The 24664-nt window shown below is 42.0% G+C and overlaps 1 protein-coding gene across 39 annotated transcripts in view; it reads left to right on the plus strand.

Moving 5' to 3' along the window:
- The window catches only part of ank2 (ankyrin 2), a 524159-nt gene that overhangs the window by 392892 nt on the left and 106603 nt on the right, over window positions 1-24664 (plus strand). For 17 of the 39 annotated variants that reach the window (XM_033023003.1, XM_033022993.1, XM_033023145.1 and 14 more), the window contains 5 exons: window positions 4125-4136; window positions 10513-10615; window positions 11034-11137; window positions 15558-15605; window positions 17467-17499. In XM_033023003.1, the coding sequence (XP_032878894.1) occupies window positions 4125-4136; window positions 10513-10615; window positions 11034-11137; window positions 15558-15605; window positions 17467-17499 (300 nt within the window). The remainder of the gene's footprint in view (window positions 1-4124; window positions 4137-10512; window positions 10616-11033; window positions 11138-15557; window positions 15606-17466; window positions 17500-24664) is intronic. The other 22 variants (XM_033023226.1, XM_033023268.1, XM_033023276.1 and 19 more) reach the window with 9 other exon arrangements.

Genomic DNA, 24664 nt, shown 5'->3' on the forward strand with positions numbered 1-24664 from the left:
AAACATGACAATCGAGCCTTGTACATTCTCAATCAAATCGTTGATAAAAACCACAAACCACAAAGGGCCCAGCACTGATCCCTGAGACACACCACTAGTCGCAAGACTTCAATCTGAGAAGCAACCTTCCGCCGGCACTCTCTGCATCCTTCCATGAAGACAGTTCTCAATCCAGTTGCTCTCCCTGGATCCAATGGGATCTAACCTTCCAGAGCAGCCGACCATGCAGAACCTTATCAAATGCGGCATGGTGGCACTGCAGTAGAGTTGCTGCCTAACAGATCCAGAGACTCAGGTTCGATCCTGACTACGGGTGCTTGTCTGTATGGAGTTTGTATGTTCTCCTTGTGACCTGCGTGGGTTTTCTCCCACACTTCAAAGATGTACAGGTTTGTGGGTTAAACGGCTTGGTATAATTGTAAATTGTCCCTAGTGCGTGTAGGTTAGTGTAATGCCCCTGTCCCACTTAGGAAACCTGAACGGAAACCTCTCGAGACTTTGCGCCCCACCCAAGGTTTCTGTGCGGTTCCCGTTTTAAAAATCGGTAATTTTTTAGTCGAAGCCGGTTGCGATGCTAGTTGAAGGTGGTTGCCAGAGGTTGCAGGTAGTGGAAGGTCTTACCTTCCACTACCTGCAACCTCCGGCAACCACCTGCAACCTCCGGCAACCACCTTCAACTAGCATCGACCATTAGGGAGACTGACAAAAACCTCTGGGAACCTCCGGGAACCGCATGGAAACCTTGGGTGGGGCGCAAAGTCTCCAGAGGTTTCCGTTCATGTTTCCTAAGTGGGACAGGGACATAAGTATGTGGGGATCGTTGGTTGGCACAAACTCGGTGACCAAAGGGCCTATTTCCGCACTGTATTTCTAAACTAAACTAAACTCAAATGCCTTGCTGAAGTCATAAGGTTATAAGTAATAGGAGCAGAATTATGCCATTTGGTCCATCAAGTCTGCTCTGCCATTCAGTCATGGCTGATCGACCTCTTCTTCATTTAGAGTATTGTGTTCAGTTTTGGTCACCCTACTATGGAATTATATTGCTAAGCTGGAAAGAGTGCAGAGAAATTAACGAGGATGTTGCCAAGACTCAAGGGTCTGAGCTACAGGAAGAGGTTGGGCAGGCTAGGCCTTGGAGCGCAGGAGCATGAAAATGATCTTATGGTCTATAAAATCATGAGAGTAATAGGCTAAATGCATAGTCTTTTACCCAGAGTTGGAGGAATCGGGTATCAGGGACGTAAGTTTAAGGTGAGAGGGGAAAGATTTAATAGGAACCCGAGGAGCGACTTCGTCTCACAGGTATATGGATTGAGCTGCAGGAGGAGGTATTTGAGGCAAGTTCTGTAACAACATTCAAAAGACATTTGGACAGGTTCAGGGATAGGAAAGGTTTAGAGGGATAGAGGCCAAACATGGGCAGGTGGGACTAGTGTAGATGGGGCATCTTGGTTGACATGGGCAAGTTGGGCCGAAGGGCCTGTTTCCATGCCTTACGACTGTATGACTCTGTAACAGTGGGTGAACAAGCCTCAACAATTAATTCAGGTTGAAAGAAGGAAGGCCTGACAAGAGAGCAATAGTAGAAATAAGAGTAGAAATAATAATGCCTTGGATAAATGTTTGAGCAGAAGGTAAACTGGTGGAGTTGGACAGTGCTGTGGAAGTGGAAGTACAGAATAGTGGCTATTGGAACAAATGTAGTTTAAAATCTCATCGTCGGCTCAGCCACAACATTGATTTGCGAACGGTCTGTTCATAATTGATAGGATTATTATTCATGAGTATTTTAAAATAGGTTTTCGGTTATTGTTATTTAGTTCACTTTCTAAGAAAGTGGCATTTCTACCTGCCAATTAGGAGCCACGTGAATTGAGCAACCTTTTTTTACCATCCAGGGAACGTTTAAAAACCTGTACATGCCTATGCTGCATGAAATAAATGAATAAATGAGAGTCGGTGTAAGTTTCAGTTTGGTTCTTTTGGGTCTCGAAGATTTGTGGGAGAATTAATATTTTCACTGTTACTCGTTCAAATATCTCAGCAAAATAATCTCTTGTCTAATGAATTTCATTGCACATAACATTGTGACGTATGGACTCTTGGATGGATGGCCTGTAGATGGATGGACTCTTGGATGGATGGAGATTTAGTTTGACCTTTTGCAAATTTTATGTTTTGGCTTTCGTACTTAAGATACATGTAAATCAGTGTGAACTTAATTGAAAATTATGTTCTGGATGGCACGACAACATATAATTTTTCAAGTTCAATGCACAGTGTCTTGGAATTGTTAGCATGTTAATTACTGATATCGGTTCTATAATGTGTGCGCTTCAACCCTACATCAGAATGTGTGCATAAATCAAAGATAAATTGTAGATGCTAGAAATCTAAAATAAAAACAGAAAATACTGGAAGTGCTCACCCGGTCAGGTTGCATCTGTGTGAAGAGAAAGAGAGATAAAGTCTCATGAAATAATGAAAACATTGCTGAATTAGATTGTTAAAAATATATAGCTTAGTACTTTGGTACGGTATCAAGCTGCATATAAAATTATGAGGCCTTGGATATTGCCAATATCTGTTACTAACCGTGTTTTTGACTAATTTTCTGCTAACTTTTTTGTTTTATTCTAAGTAGGTATGTTTGTACCTCAGTGTCAGTAAAGTGTGTCTGGGTTTTTTGGGTTGATGCTCTGAGTTTTCCAAGAAAAAAATCCATTCTTCTAACTGTTCAGTTGAACCCATAAATTCAATACATGATTAATAGTAAAATAGCACTTTTTAATCTGTCTGTCAACATTGTTGTTATGTATGCATTTATGTGAGTATGCATATGTTTGTGTATGTATGTATTTGTGTGTGAGTGGATGTTTGTGTGCGAATGTATGTACATATGTGAGTATATGTACATATATATGCACGCGAGTGTGTGCACGTATGCGTGTAATCGTAGGCGAATGGGTGAGTCTGTATGGGTGCCTGTGCACATACATACATGTTTCTGTGTGTGTATATGCACGTGCATAATCATAATAATACTTTATTAGCCAAGGACACTCTTGCTATTAAGGGAGTGCAGCGTAGGTTTACAAGGTTAATTCCGGGATGGCGGGACTGCTGAGAGAAATGGAGTGGCTGGGCTTGTATACTCTGGAGTTTAGAAGGATGAGAGGGTATCTTATGGAAACATATAAGATTATTAAGGGCTTGGACACGCTAGAGGCAGGAAAAATGTTCCCGATGTTGGGGGAGTCCAGAACCAGGGGCCACAGTTTAAGAATAAGGGGTAAGCCATTTAGAACGGAGACGAGGAAACACTTCTTCACACAGAGAGTTGTGAGCCTGTGGATTCCTCTGCCTCAGAGGGCGGTGTAGGCCAGTTCTCTGGATCCTTTCAAGAGAGAGCTAGATAGGGCTCTTAAAGATAGTGGAGTCAAGGGATATGGGGAGAAGGCAGGAACGGGGTACTGATTGGGGATGATCAGCCATGATCACATTGAATGGCGGTGCTGGCTCGAAGGGCCGAATGGCCTACTCCTGCACCTATTGTCTATTGTCAATTGTCAAGTATGTTTTGCAACATACGAGGAATTTGATTTGCCATACAGTCATACCAATAAAAAGCAACAAGACACACAAAATACATTTCAACATAAACATCCACCACTGTGACTCTTCCACATTCCTCACTGTGATGAAAGCCTACAAAAAAGTTCAATCTCTTCCCTTCTTTGTTCTCTTTGTGATTGTATGTGTGTGACTATGTACTTACGGGTGAGTATGCATGTGTGCGCATGTACACATGTGAGTGTATGCATAGGTGTGAGTGTATGTATATGCGTAAATGTATGTACGCATGTGAATGTGTACATGTGTAAGTGTGTACTTGTGTGAGTCTGTGTGTGTGTGTGTAGGGTGTGCATTTACCTGTCTGAATATTTATGTGTATGAGTGTATTTATATGAATATATATATACATCTGTGAACATAAGTATGTTTATGTGTATGTAAATGTGTGAATGACTGTGCGTGAGTGAAATATTTCTGTCGTCATTGTTCTGCCACCCATCCTTCATCAGTGCTATTTTCCCTCCTTTTCATATGCTTTCACTTAGTGCTGTAAACAGGTAGGTGGTGTTGACACAAGAATATTGTCACAGTGCTGTGGCTGTCTACAATCCACATTTGCTGGTACAACAATGCTGCTTGTGGTAGAGGGTAGAGGCTTTCACTTTGTGCACTCGACCTATTTCCATTGCTGCATCACTGATGGTTTTGAATGTTTGCTGCTGAGCTGCTCACATCAAGCTGGGGTTATAAAACTGGAATAATGCTGAAATTGCTGCCATTACTGCCTTCGTTTTCCTGTGACTGCTGGCCTGAGATTCAGCATCTTAGATTATTCAGCAGGAGCCTACCAATGATTGACTTGATAGGGGTGGGAGGGGAGAGTTGGGTTGAAGCTTGATTATTATTTTATATTTTTCCACAGCAGTGGGTTGCTGGGTGTATATGTTTAGGAATGCATTCTTGCTGCAGGGACTCAATTTGTTCTCCTCCAGGTATTTGTTGTTAAAACAAATTTAAATGCAGTTTGTTTTTATTTCGCTGGCAGCCACATAGTGGCTAACCGTGATCACCTATTTTAGTGTTTACGCTGAATATTATTACTGCCGTTTCTGACATATACTGCTTTCCTGTTAAGAATTAGATAAAACCTATGTTTTAACTATATAAATTATGAATGTTATTTTCTAAATGTTGGATTGCTTTTAATGAAAGCTTTAATAACATCCTTTGAAAATGGTTACATGATTTGTCTGTCCATTAATAATCTTTTGTTATGCCACATAAACTATGTACTGAATCCATCCATGTAGGTTTCTTGTTACGCTGACTTATTTAGCTGCCACCTTAAGGTAATACTTAACCCTAGGGGGATGGGGGTGGCACAGCGTCAGTTCTCCCTTACATCTTCATCACTGACCTTGCTATCTTTAGACTCGAATGAACAAAACATACTCTTAACCCCTTCAGAGCACATTTCTACTTGAGCCACTCAGTGAAAATCACAGAGAAATGTACAAAGGAAACTCTAAATGCTGAAGCAAAAATAAAATACATCACAAAGAAAAACTTGCTGCTTTATAAAATTATTGATCGCTGTTTGATTACATATAATTTTAATTGGGATTTTTCAGAAATTTATATGCGCTGACATCTTGAATATTTGATTCCAAATCTAAGCAAAGTACAAAGGTCATTGTAAGGAGGTTAGGAGGATGCCAATATTTTCAGGACATTATTTTATTGAAGGCTGGGCGGGAGTTCCGCATTGTGGTAAATATGACAGGATGCTGGACAGTGACCATTAAAAAAACAAATGTTATTCTTGGGCTTCTTGTGTTCATCCTTATGACAGCATCTTTTTGGGATCGACTCCAATTTAAAAAAATAGATTGTTTGCTGCAGTGGAATTTTTTTAAGGATAGCCTGTCACCATTATATCAACTGTACAAAAACGGTGGATAATTTGCTTGAATGTATAGTTCTGCAAGGATTATTCATGAAAGAAGTATTTTTTACTTTAGGAAAACAAACAAGGAGCCATAATTCTAGATATAAGTGACAGAATTCCTAAAATGGTTCTGGTAGGACTCCACACACCCTTGCACTCAAAAGAGCCACAGGTTTGTAGGCTCATTGGCTAGGTATAATTGTAAATTGTCCCTAGAGTGTAGGATAGTGCTAGTGTGCAGGGATTGCTCATCGATGCAGATGTGATGGGCCGAAGGGTCTGTTTCTGCGCTTTATCTCTAAAACTAAAAACTAAGTCCAATGGAAAATTCTGTTGAATTAAAAGAGCTACCAAAATGCACGTTCTTGTTTGTAAAGGAAATTTTATAAATATGAAGATGACTGAATTAGGGTACAAAAAGAGAAGTAAATGGGAAGTAATGGATACGGGCAGGAAAGCTGGGAGAGAGGAGAGGCAGGACAAAGCATGGCAGGTAACAGGCGAGGGGAGCTTGTGATAGGCACATGGTTGGAACAAGGCCAAATGATAAAAGCCGAGGGTGTGAGGCAGACTGATTGTAGAGTTACAAATTGTGAAGCAAGTGAAAGGAATGTAAGAGGCGAGGGAGGGCAAGGAGATAAATAGATTGGAGTCCAGGTGAAGTACATAAAGGGGAAGGTAGGGAAGTAAAGGGGTGGAAGGTTAGCGAACATTGAACAATTCCCAACTACCCAAGCAGAATTTGATGAGCTGTTCCTCCAGTTGGCGTGGTCAATGGAAGAGGCCCAGGATGGAAAGGTCAGTATGGAAATGAGAAGGAGAGTTAAAATGCATGGCAACCAGGAGATTCAGTAAGCCTTGGCGGACCGAGCGCAAGTCTTTGGTGAAACGGTTACAGAGTCAATGCTTGGTCTTGCCGATGTACAGGAGGCCAACACAGGAAACACCAGATGCTGTAGATGAGTTAGAGGAGGTGGACTTGAATATCTGTCTCATTTAAAAGGTCTGCTGGTGTCCCTGGATGGAGGCGAGGCAGGAAGTAGGGGGATAGGGGTTACATCTTCTGTGGATACCTAGGCAGAGGGTGGTTTGTGTACGAATGGTAGATTTGCGAAGGGAGTGGTCTCTGCAGAAGGCAGAAAAGGTTGGAGATGGGAAAATGTGACTGGTAGTGGGATCAAGTTGGAGGTGAAACAAATGTTGGAGGATGTTGTGTTGGATGCAGAGGCTGGTGAGGTGAAAGGCAATTACCAGGGGAACTTCATCCTTGTTCCATCTGGCAGTAGAGAGCAGAACCACAGGGGGGAGTGGTGGAGAATCCATCTATCACAGAAGGGATAGGGGAAAACATATTTACTAAAAATAGAGGATATCGCCAAATGTCCTGGAATAGAAAGCCTCATCTTGGAGCAGATGCAGTGAAGGCAGAGGAATTGTGAGTGGGAAGTAGTGTCTGCGCAGGGGACAAGGTGGGAGGAAGTGTAATCCAGATAACCGTGGGAGTCGAAAGGTTTATAGTAGACATCAGGCAGTCGACGTCAGATGAAGATAGAGAGATCAAGAATGGGGAGAGAGGTGTCAGAGACAGTCCAAGTGAATTTGAGGACAGGGTGGAACTTAAGGGTGAAGTTAATTAAATCTCGATATAATTGTCAATGGAGCGGTGAAGGAATTGAGGGATAATGCCAGTGTACGCGTTGTGGCGTATGCGAATGACTTTGGGTTCAGCAGTGACTACACAGACAGTCGCAGTAGGTTGAACTTGCATGATATATTTTATTTACAGTGGTAAGAAAATCCAGGGCTGAATGCAACCACTGTCCCTCACTGTCAGAGCACATGTGCGATGACGCTCGCGATCTCAGGCTTGTCCCAGCAGCCCAGTCCTGGTCTTTGAAGAAGGAGGAGGCGTGGCAATCTCATGCTTCTTCCTGCAATTCACTCTTGCTTCGAGAGGAGGTGCTGGCAGTAGAGGCTTCTTCCTGTCAGCTCGGGTTAGGGCCAAAAGAGTTTTGGCCGACAGTCTCTGGATTATCCTGGCAGCCAGTCTTTGCCTCTGTGTGTGGGCACAGTCCCTCGCTGTCTGTGGGCAGGAAGAGGTACTGGAATTTCAGGCTTGCCCCGGCCAATCAGTCTTAGCCTCAGTAGAGGCACTGGCTGTCTAGCACTTCCCCAACAGTCCAGTCTTGACCACATGGTGGCACTGGTGGTCTCTGTTTTGTCCCAGTGGCTCAGACTTCCCAAAACCTGCAACAGAGGGACACAACTCAAAGGAAGTCATTCCATTTTGTCCCTCTCCCCCAAAATGCCTGGGTTTTATAGGGAGTGGGTTGACAAGGCTCAAGTGGCCAAATAATCTCAGCTAACTGGACCCAACTGTTACCAATGATGCTCAGGATTGGCCTCTCCTGGTCTGTCAGCCAGTTAAAGGGATCAGACCGGCATCCTAAGGAGAGGGTGCTGTCACAACCTGATACAAGAATTGGGAAAAACGCAGGGACCCATGGAAGTGCCAACCTGTGAACACCTTTGACTTGGAGAAAGTGAGAGGAGTCAAAAAACAAGTTATTGAGGGTGAGGACGTTTCACCAGGTGGAGTAAAGTATTAGTAGAGGAAATTGATTGGGTCTCTTTTCAAGGAAGCACTGGAAGGTCTTGTGATCTTTCTGGTGGGGGATGGAGGTGTAAGGCACTGGATCTCCATGAAAATGATGAGGCAATGGGGATCAGAAATTGAAAGTTACTGAATACTTAAAGGGTGTGTGAAGTGTATTGGATGTAGGTGGGAAAGGGCTGGATAAAGGAGGATAGGATGGAATCAAGGCATGTGGAGATGAGTTCAATGGGGCAGGGGCAGGCATAGATGATGAGGTTGCAAGGGGGCTTGTTGTGAATTTTGGAATCGAGATTGAAGCGGGCAGTGTGGCGCTGGGGAATGATAGATAGGAGGCTATGGATGGGGAGATTGCCAGAGGCGATGAGATCAGAAACAATCTGGGAGATGATGGCCTGATGCTCATCTATGTTGTCATGGTCAAGGGGTAGGTATGAGATGTCTGAGAGTTGGTTGCTAACTATTTTAACTCACCTTGCCATTGACCTTTCTACTGATCTTTCTGACCTGGGCCTCCTCCATTGCCAGAGTGAGGCCACACAACAAACTGGAAAAGCAACACCTCATATGTTGCTTGAGTAGCTTACAGCCCAACTGTATAACCAAAAAGTCACCTATCCATATTCTCCATAGATGCTCCCTGACCTGCTGAGGTTCTCCTGCACTTTGTATCCTTTTGCGTAAACCAGCATCTGCGGTTCCTTGTTTCTATTTCTCAGAATAGTACTCAATTCTAAAAGTTCTAAATTTTCAATTCACTGTTGTTTGAATACACTATCAATAATTGATAATGTTAATCAGGACCTTATTATGCAACTCTCACACCTTTAGATGAGTGTGTTTGAACAAACCATCTCTTCAAGTCTTAGCTTCTTTGTTTCACTTGCATCACCTTATTACAGAGCGTGGAAAATGTCCCCTCAGCCCAACTTCCCCATGCTGACCAACATGCCCCACCTACAATAGTCCCACCTGTTTCCTTTGGCCCGCATCCTTCAAAACCTATCCTATCCATGTACCTGTCCAAATGTTTTTTTAAACGTTGTGACAGTACCTGCCACAATTAACTCCTCTGGTAGCTTGTTCCATACATGCATTGTGTATAAAAGTTGCCAATCAGGTTCCTGTTAAATCTCCCCCGCCCCCTCACCTTAAAACTCTGTCCCATGATTCTTGATTCCCCTAATCTGGGTAAAAGACTGTGCATTTAACCTATATATTCCTATCATGAATTTGAGGAATAACTCTAACATCACCCCTCATCCTCCTGTGCTCCAAGAAATAAAGTCCTAGACTGCTCAACCTCTCCCTATAGCTCAGGTCCTTGTGATCTGACAACATCCTCGTAAATCATTTCTGCATCTTTTCCAGCTTAACAACGTCTATCCTATAAAAAGGTGACCAAAACGGAACACATTACTCTAAATGTGGCCACCAATGTTTTGTACAACTGTAACAACTTCCCAACGTCTATACTCAGTACTTTTTTGTCATGGAAAACTATTTGGCTTGATGACATTTTCAGTTCCCTGCTTTAATATCTCAAGCAATCTGACCTCTTCATGACGTGACTCAAGTAGATCTGTGAACACTTATAGGGTTAGAACACCATCCATAGAATTCAGCTCATAGTTAACACCAGCTTCTGCAGACTTTTAGTGCACAACATAGTCACATGGTTACTATAAGATGCATGTAACGGACTACCACTTGCCTCCATGTACCTTCCAGGGGTTTCCACTGAATAATCTGCATTTATGTTGCTGAAAAGCTTATACAAAGCCAAAGGAGAGCTAGCTAATTGCATTTTGAGATTATTGTTCTTTAATTGTTTGCATGTTATTTTCTAGAAATAAATCCCCATTAAAGCCTTCTGATTCTGGTAGATCAGCTTGAATGAAGTGTTAAATTGTTTCATGTGAAGGAGGCATGATCTATTGATGCACGGCAATCTCTTTGTATCTTATAAAGCACAGCGGGGAATATTCTACACTTTCTTTCCATGTTTATAATACATTTGTTTACCTTAATTGAAACAAAATCAAAATACAGCACGGTTATTCAAACATTCTCTTTATATAGCCTATTATATTTCAAAGGCCAGAATGTACGATTCACTCAGTTGAAATGATCCATTGTTATCAAAAGGCTTTGTGGGTAATTTTATTTGCCTGCTCCCAGAATGTCTGGAACGAATATTTTGACTTGAATATACAGAATGGTCCCCATAGGCTTATTTTTGTTTTCCTTTTGTTAGCTCCTAATCCCCTGGAAGTTGCAAAATGTTAATTGCATGCTTTCTTCACTCTCCTGCCCATTCCACTGCATTGCTGTGCTGCTGCATTGCCACGGCAACTGGCTAATCCATCAGCCTGCGATCCTTCAGTTCAGACAGGTCCAACACACCAAGCCATGGTCCGTACTACAGAGACAGTGCCATGATTGAAGAGTTAATCACAGCTACAAGTAACCAGGTATGTAACTTTATAATACGTGTTAGTTTAACATCTATTCATACCTTTTTTTTTTTAAAGTAAAGCATTTTTACAAAATAAAGCCACATCTTTGATGATTTTCATTTTAAATTTCATTCAGAACCTTTTCAAATAATGTATATTTTCTACTTTTATTGGAACTAAAAAAGCAATTTAATGAAGCAATGTATTTGTTTTGTCCATAAATGTTATACAGATAAACAGTACAGGCTTTTATTGTAAGATTTTTTTAATGTTCCCAGAATGATAACTTTGGATCCAATTGGCTTTGAATATCTTTCGAAATGGACTTGTATCATTAAATGTGTGTTAACGCCCAATAGCGTTAATGTTATTGACAATGTGTAACCAGTCTCATAACTGAGATTTAAAAGGAAATGTTATTTTGAAATTACAGGTAGCTCTGGCTAAGTGCCCAGAGAAGGACTCCACACATCGCTTAAATTGGGAAACGGAGAACTTGGACAATGTGGCACTCTCTTGCAGCCCAATACATTCAGGGTGAGACATACACACACATCCAGCAGGCAGAAATAATGTGAAGCAGTATGTGTATTTGTGGGGCAGCTGAAAAATTAACTTATGTTATTCTGCATTCAGTATGAATGTGTCAGCTGATCAACAAATTCTTAAATGCATCATATGTTTGCATCCTTCTTAGTTAAATGAGAGAATAACATTGTTTTAATAAAACTGGTCATCCTTCATATTTGAAATTATTTTTGCATTTCTCAAAATCAAAGCACTTTTTTAAAGATTCTGTAAATCCTTAGTGTTATACTTTTGTAAGTGATATACAGACGTCAGGGGTGATAATCAAACGCAGGAGAAAGGCACCTCATATGTATGAGATAGACAAACATAAGTCCAATTGAGGACATGTACTTTTCATACAGTAAGTTGGTACTGTTCTGCTTAACTTGTGCATTTAGCACCACATCACTTCAATGAGTATTCCACTCTATTTAGTGTAGTACATAATATTCTCTAAATGAAGTTATCTATCTAGGGAAATGGTTAGTTATACTGACATTTGAAATACCTGAAACAAATTTTATAAAGGCTGAAACGGATCTCAAAATTACAAATTTGATCACCATTTATTAAAATTCATGTTTAAAATTCTATTGGGTAATGCTCTATTTTAAGCATGATGCAACTGAAACACAGTAGCGACGATGTCTGGGTTATTTTGCATCATTCCAAAAATTCATCCTCGCATTTCTTCTACTGAGTCACTCTGAAGTCATTCAGGGCCACCCAGAATGGGGTAATTCCCCGTATTTTGCACCTTTTGAAAGCTAGCACCTCGTCCTGGAAGAACCAGTTCGTGTGTACTCCTGAGACATCATCTTTATGCCCATATGTTAAAACAGAGACAGCCTTCCAGGTAAATAACATTGTCCTTGGTTATCCCAACCCCAAAATTGCAATGAAACTGCATCACATTCTCAGATAAATTCTCTGACACCACAATCATTTCCATTGAGAATCCAGATTCCTCATTTCCCCCTCCAACCTCAACCCCGTCCCACTCCGATTTCCCATCTCTCTCCCTAATTCCAGTCAAAGAAACTATTCCTGTCCAATTTTGGTTCTCTGCCAGAGAGAAATGTAAGAACATAATAAACACGAGAAGGAGTAGGCATCTGTCCCTTTAAGTATGTTCCACCATTCATCGTTCAAGACCACTTATCTCCAATGCACACTCCTGCGCAATCCCCATATCCCTTGATTCACTTAACATTCAGAAACCAATGGATCTCTGTTTCGTACAAACTCAACAACTGAACTAACACAGCCTTATCAAATTCTAATCTGATCAGCTATCCCCCATTCCAACTTTATAAATTCCAATCGGCAATCATTCACCACATTGCCAGTAAACGATTCCAATCCACCTTCAGACATTAGCCCTGATCTCCTATGTCCCTTCAAGCACCACCAGTCCCTAATCCTTAAACTCTCCTTCAAATAATGCAGTCCTAGCCATCCTTCAAACTTTGCAAGGCTCATTCCCCAATTCCTTTCTTTAAACATTTCCATTCACAATCACCAATCAAAGAACAAAACATTACAACATCCCTTCCAATAATGCCCAATTCTTCCATCAACCAATATCAGTTTCAAACCTCAATTCTTTCTTCAAATATTGCTGATCAAGGAAATTAGTGTTTGAGGAAAGATTGAAGATTTTTGGGAACTGGCACAGAAGAGGCGGCACAGTGGCGTAGCAGAGACCTGGGTTCAATCCTGACCATGATTGCTGTCTGCACGGAGTTTGTATGTTTTCCTTGTGACTGCGCTGGTTTTCGCTGGCTGCTCAGGTTTCCTGCCATATTTCAAAGACGTGCAAGTTTGTAGGTTACTGACTTCTGTAAATTGTCCCTAGTGTGTAGGATAGAACTAGTGTATGGATGATCGTTGGTCGGCTTGGACTTGGTGGATCGACACTGTACACTTAGTATCTCTTAGTTTCCACACTGTATCGCTACACTAAACTAAAGAGAATTTGAGGCCAATACAGATCAGCAATTGAACGGAGAGGTAGGCTGATGGGGTTCAGTTGTCTATTCCAGCTCCTATTTTCTTGTGTTCATTTGCATTTAGGTACAATCACCAGAATCTCCTTCAAATAACGATTAGTATATTGCCAGTCCCATTTCCTCTTCTCTCTTTGAACAATGGCAGCCCTAATGCCCAGTTCCTACCATTCCCTCAGTTCAAACATTTGCAGTCCGCATCACTCATCTATTGCCATTAGTCACAATCCACAATCAATTCCAGCATTGCCAAGCCCAGCATCTGATGCCTCCTAGAAAGTGTTGGTCAAGTTGCCCAATTCCCAAACACTCCTACTGCCCACCATATCACAGTAATATCAGTACTCTGCCAGGTGTACCACCCTTTCCCTCCCCCACTACTGCCAAGCTAGGCCTGAGAGAAAGATATTCCAAGGATTTGCAAAATACAGTCTCTTCAGACCAAGCTTGGAATATGCCAATCCACAACATTTGGTAACAAGCATCTCCATGCATTAAAAAAAATTACTTATGCAGAGAGAGAATCCTCCACACAGTTTCTAATCCTAGTTGATATTTGACTCGGTATCTATCCCTGGAATAGACACAAAATGCTGGAACAGTTCAGGGCGGCACGGTGGTGCAGCAGTAGAGTATCGGCCTTACAGCGCTTGCAGCGCCGGAGACCTGGGTTCAATCCCGACCACGGGTGCTGTCTGTATGGAGTTGATACATTCTCCCTGTGACCGCGTGGGTTTTCTCCGAGATCTTCGGATTCCTCCCATAACCCAGACAAACAGGTTTGTAGATTAATGGACTTGGTATGAGTGTAAATTGTCCCTAGTGCGTGTAGGATAGCTTTAATGTGCGGGGATTGCTGGCTGGCCTGGACTCGGTTGGCCGAAGGCCCTATTTCCGCGCTGTATCTCTAAACTAAACTAAACTCGACTGAACGGGGCAGGCAGCATTGAAAGAAGGGTCTCGACCCGAAACGTCACACATTCCTTCTCTCCAGCGATGCTGCCTGTCCCAGTGAGAAGGCATCTGCAATTCCTTCCTACACCTCTATCCCTGGGAACTGGCTATTCAGAATGAACCTCAATAAAGACCGCTTCAACTCCTACCAAGAAATCTTGCACATTCCAGGAAGTAGATGATTTCCTCATTCCCAGCTAAGATTCTGTGGTACTTCAAGGGAACATCCGTCTCACCAGCAACCAAGCAAGTTCTTGGTCCTGGTTTGAAAGTTCTGCAGATAAAGTGTCCTGCCAAGTGAAAACTGAATTACCTCATGCATTGTAATAGATGGACCTGCTGATTAAGCAGACCAACCACATTCATAGATTCGGAAGTCAAATTCATACAGCACAGTAATGATGAGTTCAGCCCCCAACTTCCATGCTGACATTTGTGCCCATCTACATTATTCCCATTCTCCTGCGTTAGGATTTTAATCCATCTATGAATTGTTTATTTAAGTGCCAGTTTAAAATGCCTCTTAAACCTATGATTGTATCTGATTCCACCGCCTCCTCTGGTCACACATTACAGATATCAACCACTATGTGTAAAAGATTGCCTCTCAAATCCTCTTTAATATTCCTTCCTCTCACACACCTTTTTGCATCAGATACCACTATCATGGGGAGAAGATTTTAACTATCTACCCTGTCCATGGTTATTGTACTTTTATATCTTTCTATCAGCCATATGTTTCTTAACAACCCTATTGCCCGATGGATTTGGACTAATAATCTCTCTGTTCATCAACATTACTTTGTGCGACACAATTTACTGTTTTCCATCCTATTAGTCCAGGCAATTAATGTTGAGTTCTGCTAACATTTTTAACGGGGTAGAATGTCTAAATCCTATTGATGACTGATATCCTATCTGATTGAAATAGAAATCAGTAGGTTACTTGGTGGGGATAATCAAACATCCATCTCCCCAAGGCTCAGCTGTGCAAGCGGAGCTTGATCTTGAATTAATTATTCATTATACAGTTTTAACAAAAATTCATGCATTTTAACTGTTTTAGTTCAATTTGAAATACATCCATTCCACTTCGACATAAAAAAATTATTTTTCACCGTTTATCATTAATTTGTGTATCAGGCTGATAAGGAAACCAACACATTTAAGGCCCGGTAGCATTAATTGCATATTGTCTGTACAAAACTCAATAATCTAAATATTTCCCATGAGGTATCTTTTTTAAATCAATGGCTCGTATTGTCTTTTTAGTTGTATTGAATGCAATAATATTTTCAGTATCTATAAAATTGACAGGGTTGCTATGGTTAGAATTACTTCTCATTTCTTTATTGTCCCCCTCCATTTATTCATCTTTTTTAAATCCCCCATTGCTGCCTCCCATCTTTGTATCATATCCTCAGCTACTGGAGCAAGATGGTGCAAGACATAGGAACCTTACAGCCAGCAGGGTGAGAAGACTTTTAACCTATCTGTCTGGACTGTCTTGGGATAGGGCGGGAGGGGATATTAAGCCCAAACATTCGGTGTTTTCAGGGTGTTAAGCACATAAAATAGTCCAGGTTACTTACCTACCAGCAAACAACCCAGATCCCACCAAATCCACATCGTAAAGATAATTGTAGATAGTAGGTTAGGATGCTCATCCACAACTGGTAAAATTATAATGACCATTTTCCCTTTGCCATTTGGATTCTAATGGGATCTGATGGCAATTTTATCCTCAACCTCCAATACCATTTGCTCTGCAGGTAGGTTTGGTGCTTTCTTTGTGGGGGGCAGGCAGAACACATGTTGTGTTCCTGCAAGTTTCAAGAAAAATGTTTTGTTGTCACATCACCCAAACAACTTTTTGGGTACCTATCAATAAACTTGACACTAATAATGAAGCTAATTTAATTTCTCGAAGTTACAACTGCTTTCAGGATGATTTTCAGGTCTGAGTCACGCACCCACTAATAAGAGGAATTTCCACCCTTCAATATGTTTGAGACATTATTACAGTAAGGCATTATTACAGTAAGGCATTATTTTTGTGAAAATTCTTTACCAAGGAGAAAACCCCCCAAAGAATTAAAGGAACGGTCTGTTGCAATGCAATTACTTATTATTTGGTAGAATCTTCTTTCACTGAACAGAAAAAGAGATAGAGATAAAGAAAAAGATAGAGGATATAGAGTTATACAGCAAAGAAATAAACCTTTTGGCCTACCACATGAATTCAAACCTTTTTGCCTGTCTGCACTAATCCCATTTGTCCACAATAGGATCATATCTTTCTATGCCTATTTAAGAATCTGTTTACAGTTAATTGTTCACAATTTAATTTTAAATTTAAATCTAAAGAAGGGTTTTGGCCCGAAACGTTGCCTATTTCCTTCGCTCCGTAGATGCTGCTGCACCCGCTGAGTTTCTCCAGCACTTTTGTCTACCTTAAATTAAACCTTAGGTACACAAAATTGCTGGGGAAACTCAGCGGGTGCAGCAGCATCTATGGAGCAAAGGAAATAGGCGACGTTTCGGGCCGAAACCCTTCTTCAGACTTTAAACCTTGTTAGGTTATCCCATTGTTGGATCGGTGATCTGTTGTCAAAGTCATAATGAGCAAACAAAGTAAATGTTCCTGGTTTTTTTTAAACAAAAGGCATTATTGGATCAAGACCTGCGATCTGCCACATGATTATTTGCTTGTTGAGGATAAATATTTAAAGTCCTCTAATTGTTATTGTTATAGGGACATGAGATTACATTTTAATCCTCTCCTTTAGCAAAACTCTGACAATTGAAACAAATCAATTAACAGGTTAACCATCTGCACAAATCTCAACACTAAACAGCTTTTTTTGTGATTAACCTGAAGAGTTCAAGTTTAAGATCCAACTGAATCAGTGGGATCTCACGCACTATTGGTGATCAGAATCTAATTAAATAAATGTGACTCTGGGGGTATTTGATTGGTCTTGAGCAGAGAGTTGCTGCTGCTTTCTTGTTAGAGCTAAGCAGGCTCCACAAGGAAACCTCTTCCCTCCTGTCCCTCTTGCCTTTCCTTTCTTTTCCTTTCCCACCAAGAGACGCGTTGCCCCTTCATCTTTTTTACTTCTTTTCTGAAATTCTCGACTTGTCCGTTAGCCTGGAAGCCATCACCAATAAAGATCAACACTAATCTTGCTCTCCTGACAACTGCTTTTCACACTCTTCCTGCCAATTGCCTGTCATAATCCTGAGTTATCATGGTAATGTGGCTTCTCTAGTAATTCTGTTGGTTTTCTAATGCTCTGCTTTCCATGTGCTTACATACATGTTCTGTTTCAGCTATTCTTCTCCAGTCGCTGACGGTGAATCAAGGTGATGATTTGCATCGTGGATTTCGGCGTGGCTCCATTTACTTTGTTTGCTGCCCTCTTTAACCTTGCCTCAAAATGTCTTCAATGCTTTGTCTATTATGGATGCATTAACCAAATGCAAGTGCCATTAATAAATATTTAAAACAATATTGTTTTCTAGCCTGGTAGTCATAGGGCAGCATGGAGGCACAGCAGGTACTGCTGTTGTCACAGCTTGCAGGCCTGATCTTAACCTCAGATAGTGGGATTTGTGTGTAGGGTTTGCATGTTTCCTCTGTGACAGTGTGAATTTACCCCCATGTCCCAAAGTAATGCTGGTAGATTAATTACCTATGGTAGCGTACACTCAAAGTAAATGCATGGCAAACATAATCAAATGGAAGTTGATGAGCATGTGAGATGGATTTGCATAAGTAAGGGAGGTAACGAGATGGGCAATGGAACTAATGAGATTGCTCCCCAGGAGGTAGTATGGGCACGGTGGCTCAAATGGCCTCTTGTGCTATTATAAGACTTTTTTCGCCAGCGAAAACTTGCACCAAATTCTTATTCTCCTTTTAAATTCAGAGGAAAAGAAATGTATGTGATATACTGGGGGTGATAGAAGAGGAACAGTTTAGACAGTTGCTGTGTGGAAAGAATATTTTCACAAACATGAAAACATTTCACAAACGTTGGAACTTCATGGTTACCATTAAGCAACCATTGTAAAGTGTTGACAACCCTATAATAATTGTGTTTTTTTGAGGTGTTTTTTAAATAACTAGTTGCTCTCCAAGTATTGCACTTAAAAAGCTTATGTCATTCATACAGATGATTTTCACTGCTAAGGTTAAGGGCATCGATAATGCAGATCAGTGAAGTGATTTTTCTTTTTATACAATTTGTGCTGAGATGAATATAAATGGGATTGCTGCCTCGGTTGCTAATGTTTTTGTAGATAGTGTTTCAGTCGATTGTACAGATAATTTATCAGAATGAAATCACTTCGTATGAGATGCTTTCCAGCAGTGGCAACAGAAAATGTAATGTTAAAATTAAAAATAATGCTTCAAATTAGAATGTCATAAGGCTTTAAATTACAAGTTATTTTTTATACTTTAGAATAATTAAAATGGCAACAACATTTCCAAGAATCATCTCCACACTTCTTGTATATTAAGTAACAACAATGCAGAACAGTTGCTTGATTTAAATATTACTAATGATTTAACAATGTTCATTTGCCATTACTTCATGAGTTGCTTTGATATCTTCTGAGTATCCTTTGAGGTATCATTTTCTCATAGGCGTGCAAGAAATAACAAAACTAATTTCTTATTGCGATATCCATTTTGGTATATTTTTCTTTTGGTTTGTAAGGAAAACCTTTAATTCATGACCTCTTTGGGAGTACAGAATGGGATGGAGCTATTGCTTTGACTGTGATTAGTGATCCAAACACAAGTTGCAATCTAAATCTGAAATTATTAGTGTTTTGCATTCTTTAACTTTTAGCTCGAAACAATGAACATACTGAACTATATAATCTAGTAATATTTTTGTGGAAAAGTGTGATTTTGACTCATTATTAGTTTAGTTTTAGTTTAATTTTCAAGATGCAGCATGGAAACCGGCCCTTCAGTCCATCATAGTCATAGAGTCATACAGCGAGGAAAGTAGGCCCTTCGGCCCAACTAGCTTGTATTTCTGGGAATACAATCTGGTCCAGGTATTTCTGCGAATAATACAGAAGGTACAGGTTCAGTTCATTCCAAAGAGGAAGAAAGATTCTAAGGGTAGTAAGACGCGACCGTGGCTGACAAAGGAAGTCAGGGACAGTATAAAAATAAAAGAGAAGAAGTACAACATAGCAAAGATGAGCGGGAAACAAGAGGACTGGGTAATGTTTAAAGAGCAACAGAAGATAACTAAAAAGGCAATACGGGGAGAAAAGATGAGGTACGAAGGTAAGCTAGCCAAGAATAGAAAGGAGGATAGTAAAAGCTTATTTAGGTATGTGAATAGGAAATAAATAGTTAAGACCAAAGTTGGACCCTTGAAGACTGAAAGAGGTGAATTTATTATGGGGAAAAAGAAAATGGCAGATGAGTTGAAAAGGTACTTTGGATCCGTCTTCACTAAGGAGGGCACAAACAATCTTCCTGGTGTACTAGTGGCCAGAGGATCTGGGGTGACGGAGGAACTGAAGGAAATCCACATTAGGCAGGAAATGGTGTTGGGTAGACTGATGGGACTGAAGGTTGATAAATCCCCAGGGCCTGATGGTCTGCATTCCAGGGTACTTAGGCAAGAGGCTCTAGAAATTGTGGACGTATTGGTGATAATTTTCCAATGTTCTATAGATTCAGGATCAGTTCCTGTAGATTGGAGGGTAGCTAATGTTATCCCACTTTTTAAGAAAGGCGGGAGAGAGAAAACAGGGAATTATAGACCAGTTAGCCTGACATTGGTGTTGGGGAAGATGCTGGAGTCAATAATAAAAGATGAAATTACAGAACATTTGGATAGCAGTAACAGGATCGGTCCGAGTCAGCATGGATTTACGAAGGGGAAATCATGCTTGTGTGGCGTCAGCTGATACACTGACCACTTATGGTTGAACCCTCGTCAGTAGCTACGAGGGCTGGCACGTGTCTTCACGGCCTAGGGGAGTGTCCTGCTACTTAAGCTTATCTCACCTTGAGACCAAGGGAGTCAACAGGTAGCTGAGCCTGAGAGAACAACCTCGCTCAGCTACAGCAGCAATGACAATTACATTAGCGGAACAACTTAACATGTAACACCTGAATAAAACTACTGTTTGAATCTGCCTGACATCTGGCCTTATTCACCACATTTGGTGCCGCTACACTTGACTAATCTTCGGGAATTTTTTGAGGATGTAACTAGGAAAATGGACAAGGGAGACCTAGTGGATGTAGTGTACCTGGACTTTCAGAAAGCATTTGATATGGTCCCACATAGGAGAATAGTGGGCAAAATTAGAGCACATGGTATTGGGGGTAGGGTGCTGACATGGATAGAAAATTGGTTGACAGACAGGAAACAAAGAGTAGGGTTTAACGGGTCCCTTTCAGAATGGCAGGCAGTGACTAGTGGGGTACCGCAAGGCTCGGTGCTGGGACCGCAAGGCTCGGTGCTGGAACCGCAGCTATTTACAATATACATCAATGATTTTGATGACGGGATTCAAAGTAACATTAGTAAATTTGCAGATGACACAAAGCTGGGTGGCAGTGTGAAGTGTGAGGAGGATGCTATGAGAATGCAGGGAGACTTGGACAGGTTGGGGGAGTGGGCAGATGCATGGCAGATGCAGTTTAATGTATATAAATGTGAGGTTATCCACTTTGGTAGCAAAAACAGGAAGGCAGATTATTATCTAAATGGTGTTAAATTGGGAAAAGGGGAAGTACAATGGGATCTCGGGGTCCTTGTTCATCAGTCAATGAAAGTAAGCATGCAGGTACAGCAATCAGTGAAGAAACCGAATGGCATGTTGGCCGTCATAACCAGAGGAGGAGTATAGGAGCAAAGACGTCCTTCTGCAGTTGTACAGACCACACCTGGAGTATTGTGTACAGTTTTGGTCCCCTACTTTGAGGAAGGACATTCTTGCTATTGAGGGAGTGCAGCGTAGGTTCACAAGGTTAATTCCCGGGATGGCGGGATTGTCATATGCTGAAAGAATGGAGCGATTGGGCTTGTATACTCTGGAATTTAGAAGGATGAGAGGACACCTTATTGAAACATATAAGATTATTAAGAGTTTGGACACGCTAGAAGCAGGAAACATGTTCTCGATGTTGGGGGAGTCCAGAACCAGGGGCCATGGTTTAAGAATAAGGGGTAAGGCATTTAGAACGGAGATGAGGAAACACTTTTTCACACAGAGTTGTGAGTCTGTGGAATTCTCTGGCCCAGAGGGCGGTGGAGGACAGTTCTCGGGATATTTTCAAGAAAAAGCTTGATAAGGCTCTTAAAGATAGTGGAGTCAGGGGATATGGGGAGAAGGCAGGAACGGGGTACTGATTGTGGATGATCAGCCATGATCACATTGAATGGCGGTGCTGACTCGAAGGGCCGAATGGCCTACTCCTGCACCTATTGTCTATAGCTCACACCGACCAAAATGTCCCACTTGCCTGCGTTTGGCTCATATCGTTCTAAACCTGTCCTATCCATGTACATGTCTAATTGTTTCTTAAATGTTGTGATAGTCCCTGCCTCAGCTACCTCCACTACCCTTTGTGTGAAAGAGTTACCCCTCTCATTCCGATTAAATCTTTTCCCGGTCACCATAAATCATGTCCTCTGGTTCTCGATTCCCCTGCTTTGGGGAAGAGACTATGCATCTACTTGATCTATTCCTGTCATGGTCTTATGCAGCTCTATAAGATCCCTCATCCTCCTGCGCTCCAAGGAATAGTGTCCCAGACTGCTCAACCTCTCCTTTCAACTCAGACCCTTGAATCCTGGCAACATCTTCGTAAATCTTCTCTGTAGCATTTCCAACTTGACAACATCTTTCATATAACATGGTGCCCAGAACTCACCACAATACTATAAATGTGGCTTCACCATCGTCTTTTATAACTGTAACATGACCTCCCAACTCCGATACAATACAGATGAAGGCCAATGTACCAAAAGCCTTTTTGACCACCCTATCTACCTGTGACAAGAAACTATGTACATGCACTCCTATACGTCTCACATTGTATTAAATTTCATAAACCATACCTCAGCCCACCTGCACAACCCTGCTGCAATTTTTGACAACCGTCTTTACTATCTGCAATACCACCCACTTTTGCATCATCAGCATACTTGCTAATCTTGCCATGTAAGATCTCATCCAAATCATTCATATATTGTAGGCCCAGCACCGAACCCTGAGGCACACCATTAGTCACAGGCCTCCTGTCCGAGAAGCAACCTTCCACCATCACCTTCTGCTTGCTTCCTTCCATGAAGCCAATTTTCTATCCATTCAGCTATCTCTCCTTGGATCCCACGTGATCTAACCTTCCAGAGCAGCCTACCATGTGGAACCTTGGCAAATGCGTGGCTGAAGTCCAGATATACAACATGTTCATGCCAACCATCGATTGCATGTTCACATTAGTTCTATATCTGGAGAACATGAACATGCAATGTTTCGTATTGCGACCCTTTCTCAGACTAATTGTATTTGGGGGCAGAAAGCTGGGTGAGGGGTGACGGCAGGACAAAGCCAGGCAAATGATAGGTGAGGGCAGTTTGGCAGAGTGGAGAGAGGGGGAAAAGGGAGGAAGCTTATTTGTTGGTTAGTGACCGATAATTGCAGAATTCAACGTTCTTGCTGTTTGGTTATAAGCTACGCGAGGGGGAGATGAGGTGTTGTTCCTCCAGTTTGCATGTGGCCTCACTCTGGCAGTGGAGTTCCCCTGGTCCTTACCTTTCATTCCATCAGCCTCCACACCCACCACATCTGTCACCTCCTATGCGATCCCACCACCAGTCACATGTTCCCATCCCGACCACTTTCTGCTTTCTGCAAAGACCACTCCCTCTGCAACCCCTTGGTTCACTCGTCCCTTCCCACCCAAACCATCCTCTCCCAGGTACTTTCCATTGCAATAGCAGATGTAATACCTGTCCCTACACCTCCTCCAGTATATCCATCCAGTGACCCAAGCAGCGGAGACCGAGATTCACATCCTCTAACCGCATCTACTGTAGTCAGTACTCCTAATGCGGCCTTAACATCGACCAAGCTAATACTAGGCGACCATTTCACCAAACATTTGTGCTCGGTCCGCCAAGGTCTGCTGGATCTCCTGGTTGGTAACTATTTTAACTCTCCTTCCTGTCCATCATGGTCTTTCTGTCCTGGGCCTACTCCAATGCCATAGTGAGTCCCTTCCCCCCCCCTTTCCACTCTCACTTCCCTGTGACCACCTGGATGCGCACCTACCTTTCCCACAATCCTGCCCCCGTTTCTCCTTCTCCTCCCTGCCTCCTTCCACCTACATCCCTTCCTCTGACCACGTTTCACACGTCTTCACTCCTTATCTCCTCATCACACCATAAGACATAGCAGCAGAATTAGGTCATATTGCCCATCGAGTGTGCTCGCCATTCGATCATTTATCCATTTTCCCCTCTCAACCTCATTTTCCTGCTTTCCCCCCATAACCGTTGACATCCTTAGTAATCAAGAGCCTATCATTCCCTGCTTTAACAATACCCAATAACTTGGCCTCATCGGCCGTCTGTGGCAATTCATTGCAGTTTCACTGCCCGCTAGCTAAAAAAAAAATCTTTTTTTCTGATGCTGTCGTAAGCTCCTCCATGGTCGTAAGCTCCTCCATCCAAGCTACCTAGCCCTTTCATTTCTCCGTAGGTTTGAATGAGATCCCCCCCTCATCCTTCTAAACTCCAGCGAGTACAGACCCAGGGCCGTCAAACACCCCTCGTACGTTAAACCGATCATCCTTGGGATCATTCTCGGAAACCTCCTCTGGCCCCCCCGACAATGTCAGCACATCCCTCCTCAGATATGGGGCCCAAAACTTCTCACAATATTCTAAATATTGCCTGACCAGCATCTTATATTGCCACAGCATTACATACTTGTTTTTAGATTCTAGCCCTCTCGAAATGAATGTTAATATTGCACTTGCCTTCCTTCCTATCGACCCAACCTGCATATTAACCTTTTGGAAACCCTGTACCTGCACTCCCAAGTCACTTTGCACCTCCAATTTTTGAACCATTTCATTTAGGGAATAGTCTATACCTTTATTCCTTCTGCCAAAGTCAATGACCATACATTTTGCTATGCTGTATTCCATTTGCCACCTTCTTTGCCCACTCTCCCAGCCTGTCCAAGTTCTTCTGCAGACTCTGTATGTATCTTCGTATCATCCACAAAATTGGCCAAAATGCCACCAATTCCATCATCCAGATCATTAACATAAGACATGAAAGGTAGTGGTCTCAACAGAGTGACAGCGCAGTAGCAGAGCTGTTAAACCTGCTGCCTCACAGCGCCAGATACCCCCCTTCAATCCAGACCTCAGGTGCTGTCTGAGTGGAGCGTGCACGTCCTCTCTGTGACCAAATAGGTTTTCTCTAGGTGTTCTGGTTTCCTCCCCCATCCCAAAGACGTGCGGGCT

This window comes from Amblyraja radiata, chromosome 1 (genome assembly GCF_010909765.2).
Source record: "Amblyraja radiata isolate CabotCenter1 chromosome 1, sAmbRad1.1.pri, whole genome shotgun sequence".
Taxonomy (NCBI): Eukaryota; Metazoa; Chordata; class Chondrichthyes; order Rajiformes; family Rajidae; genus Amblyraja; species Amblyraja radiata.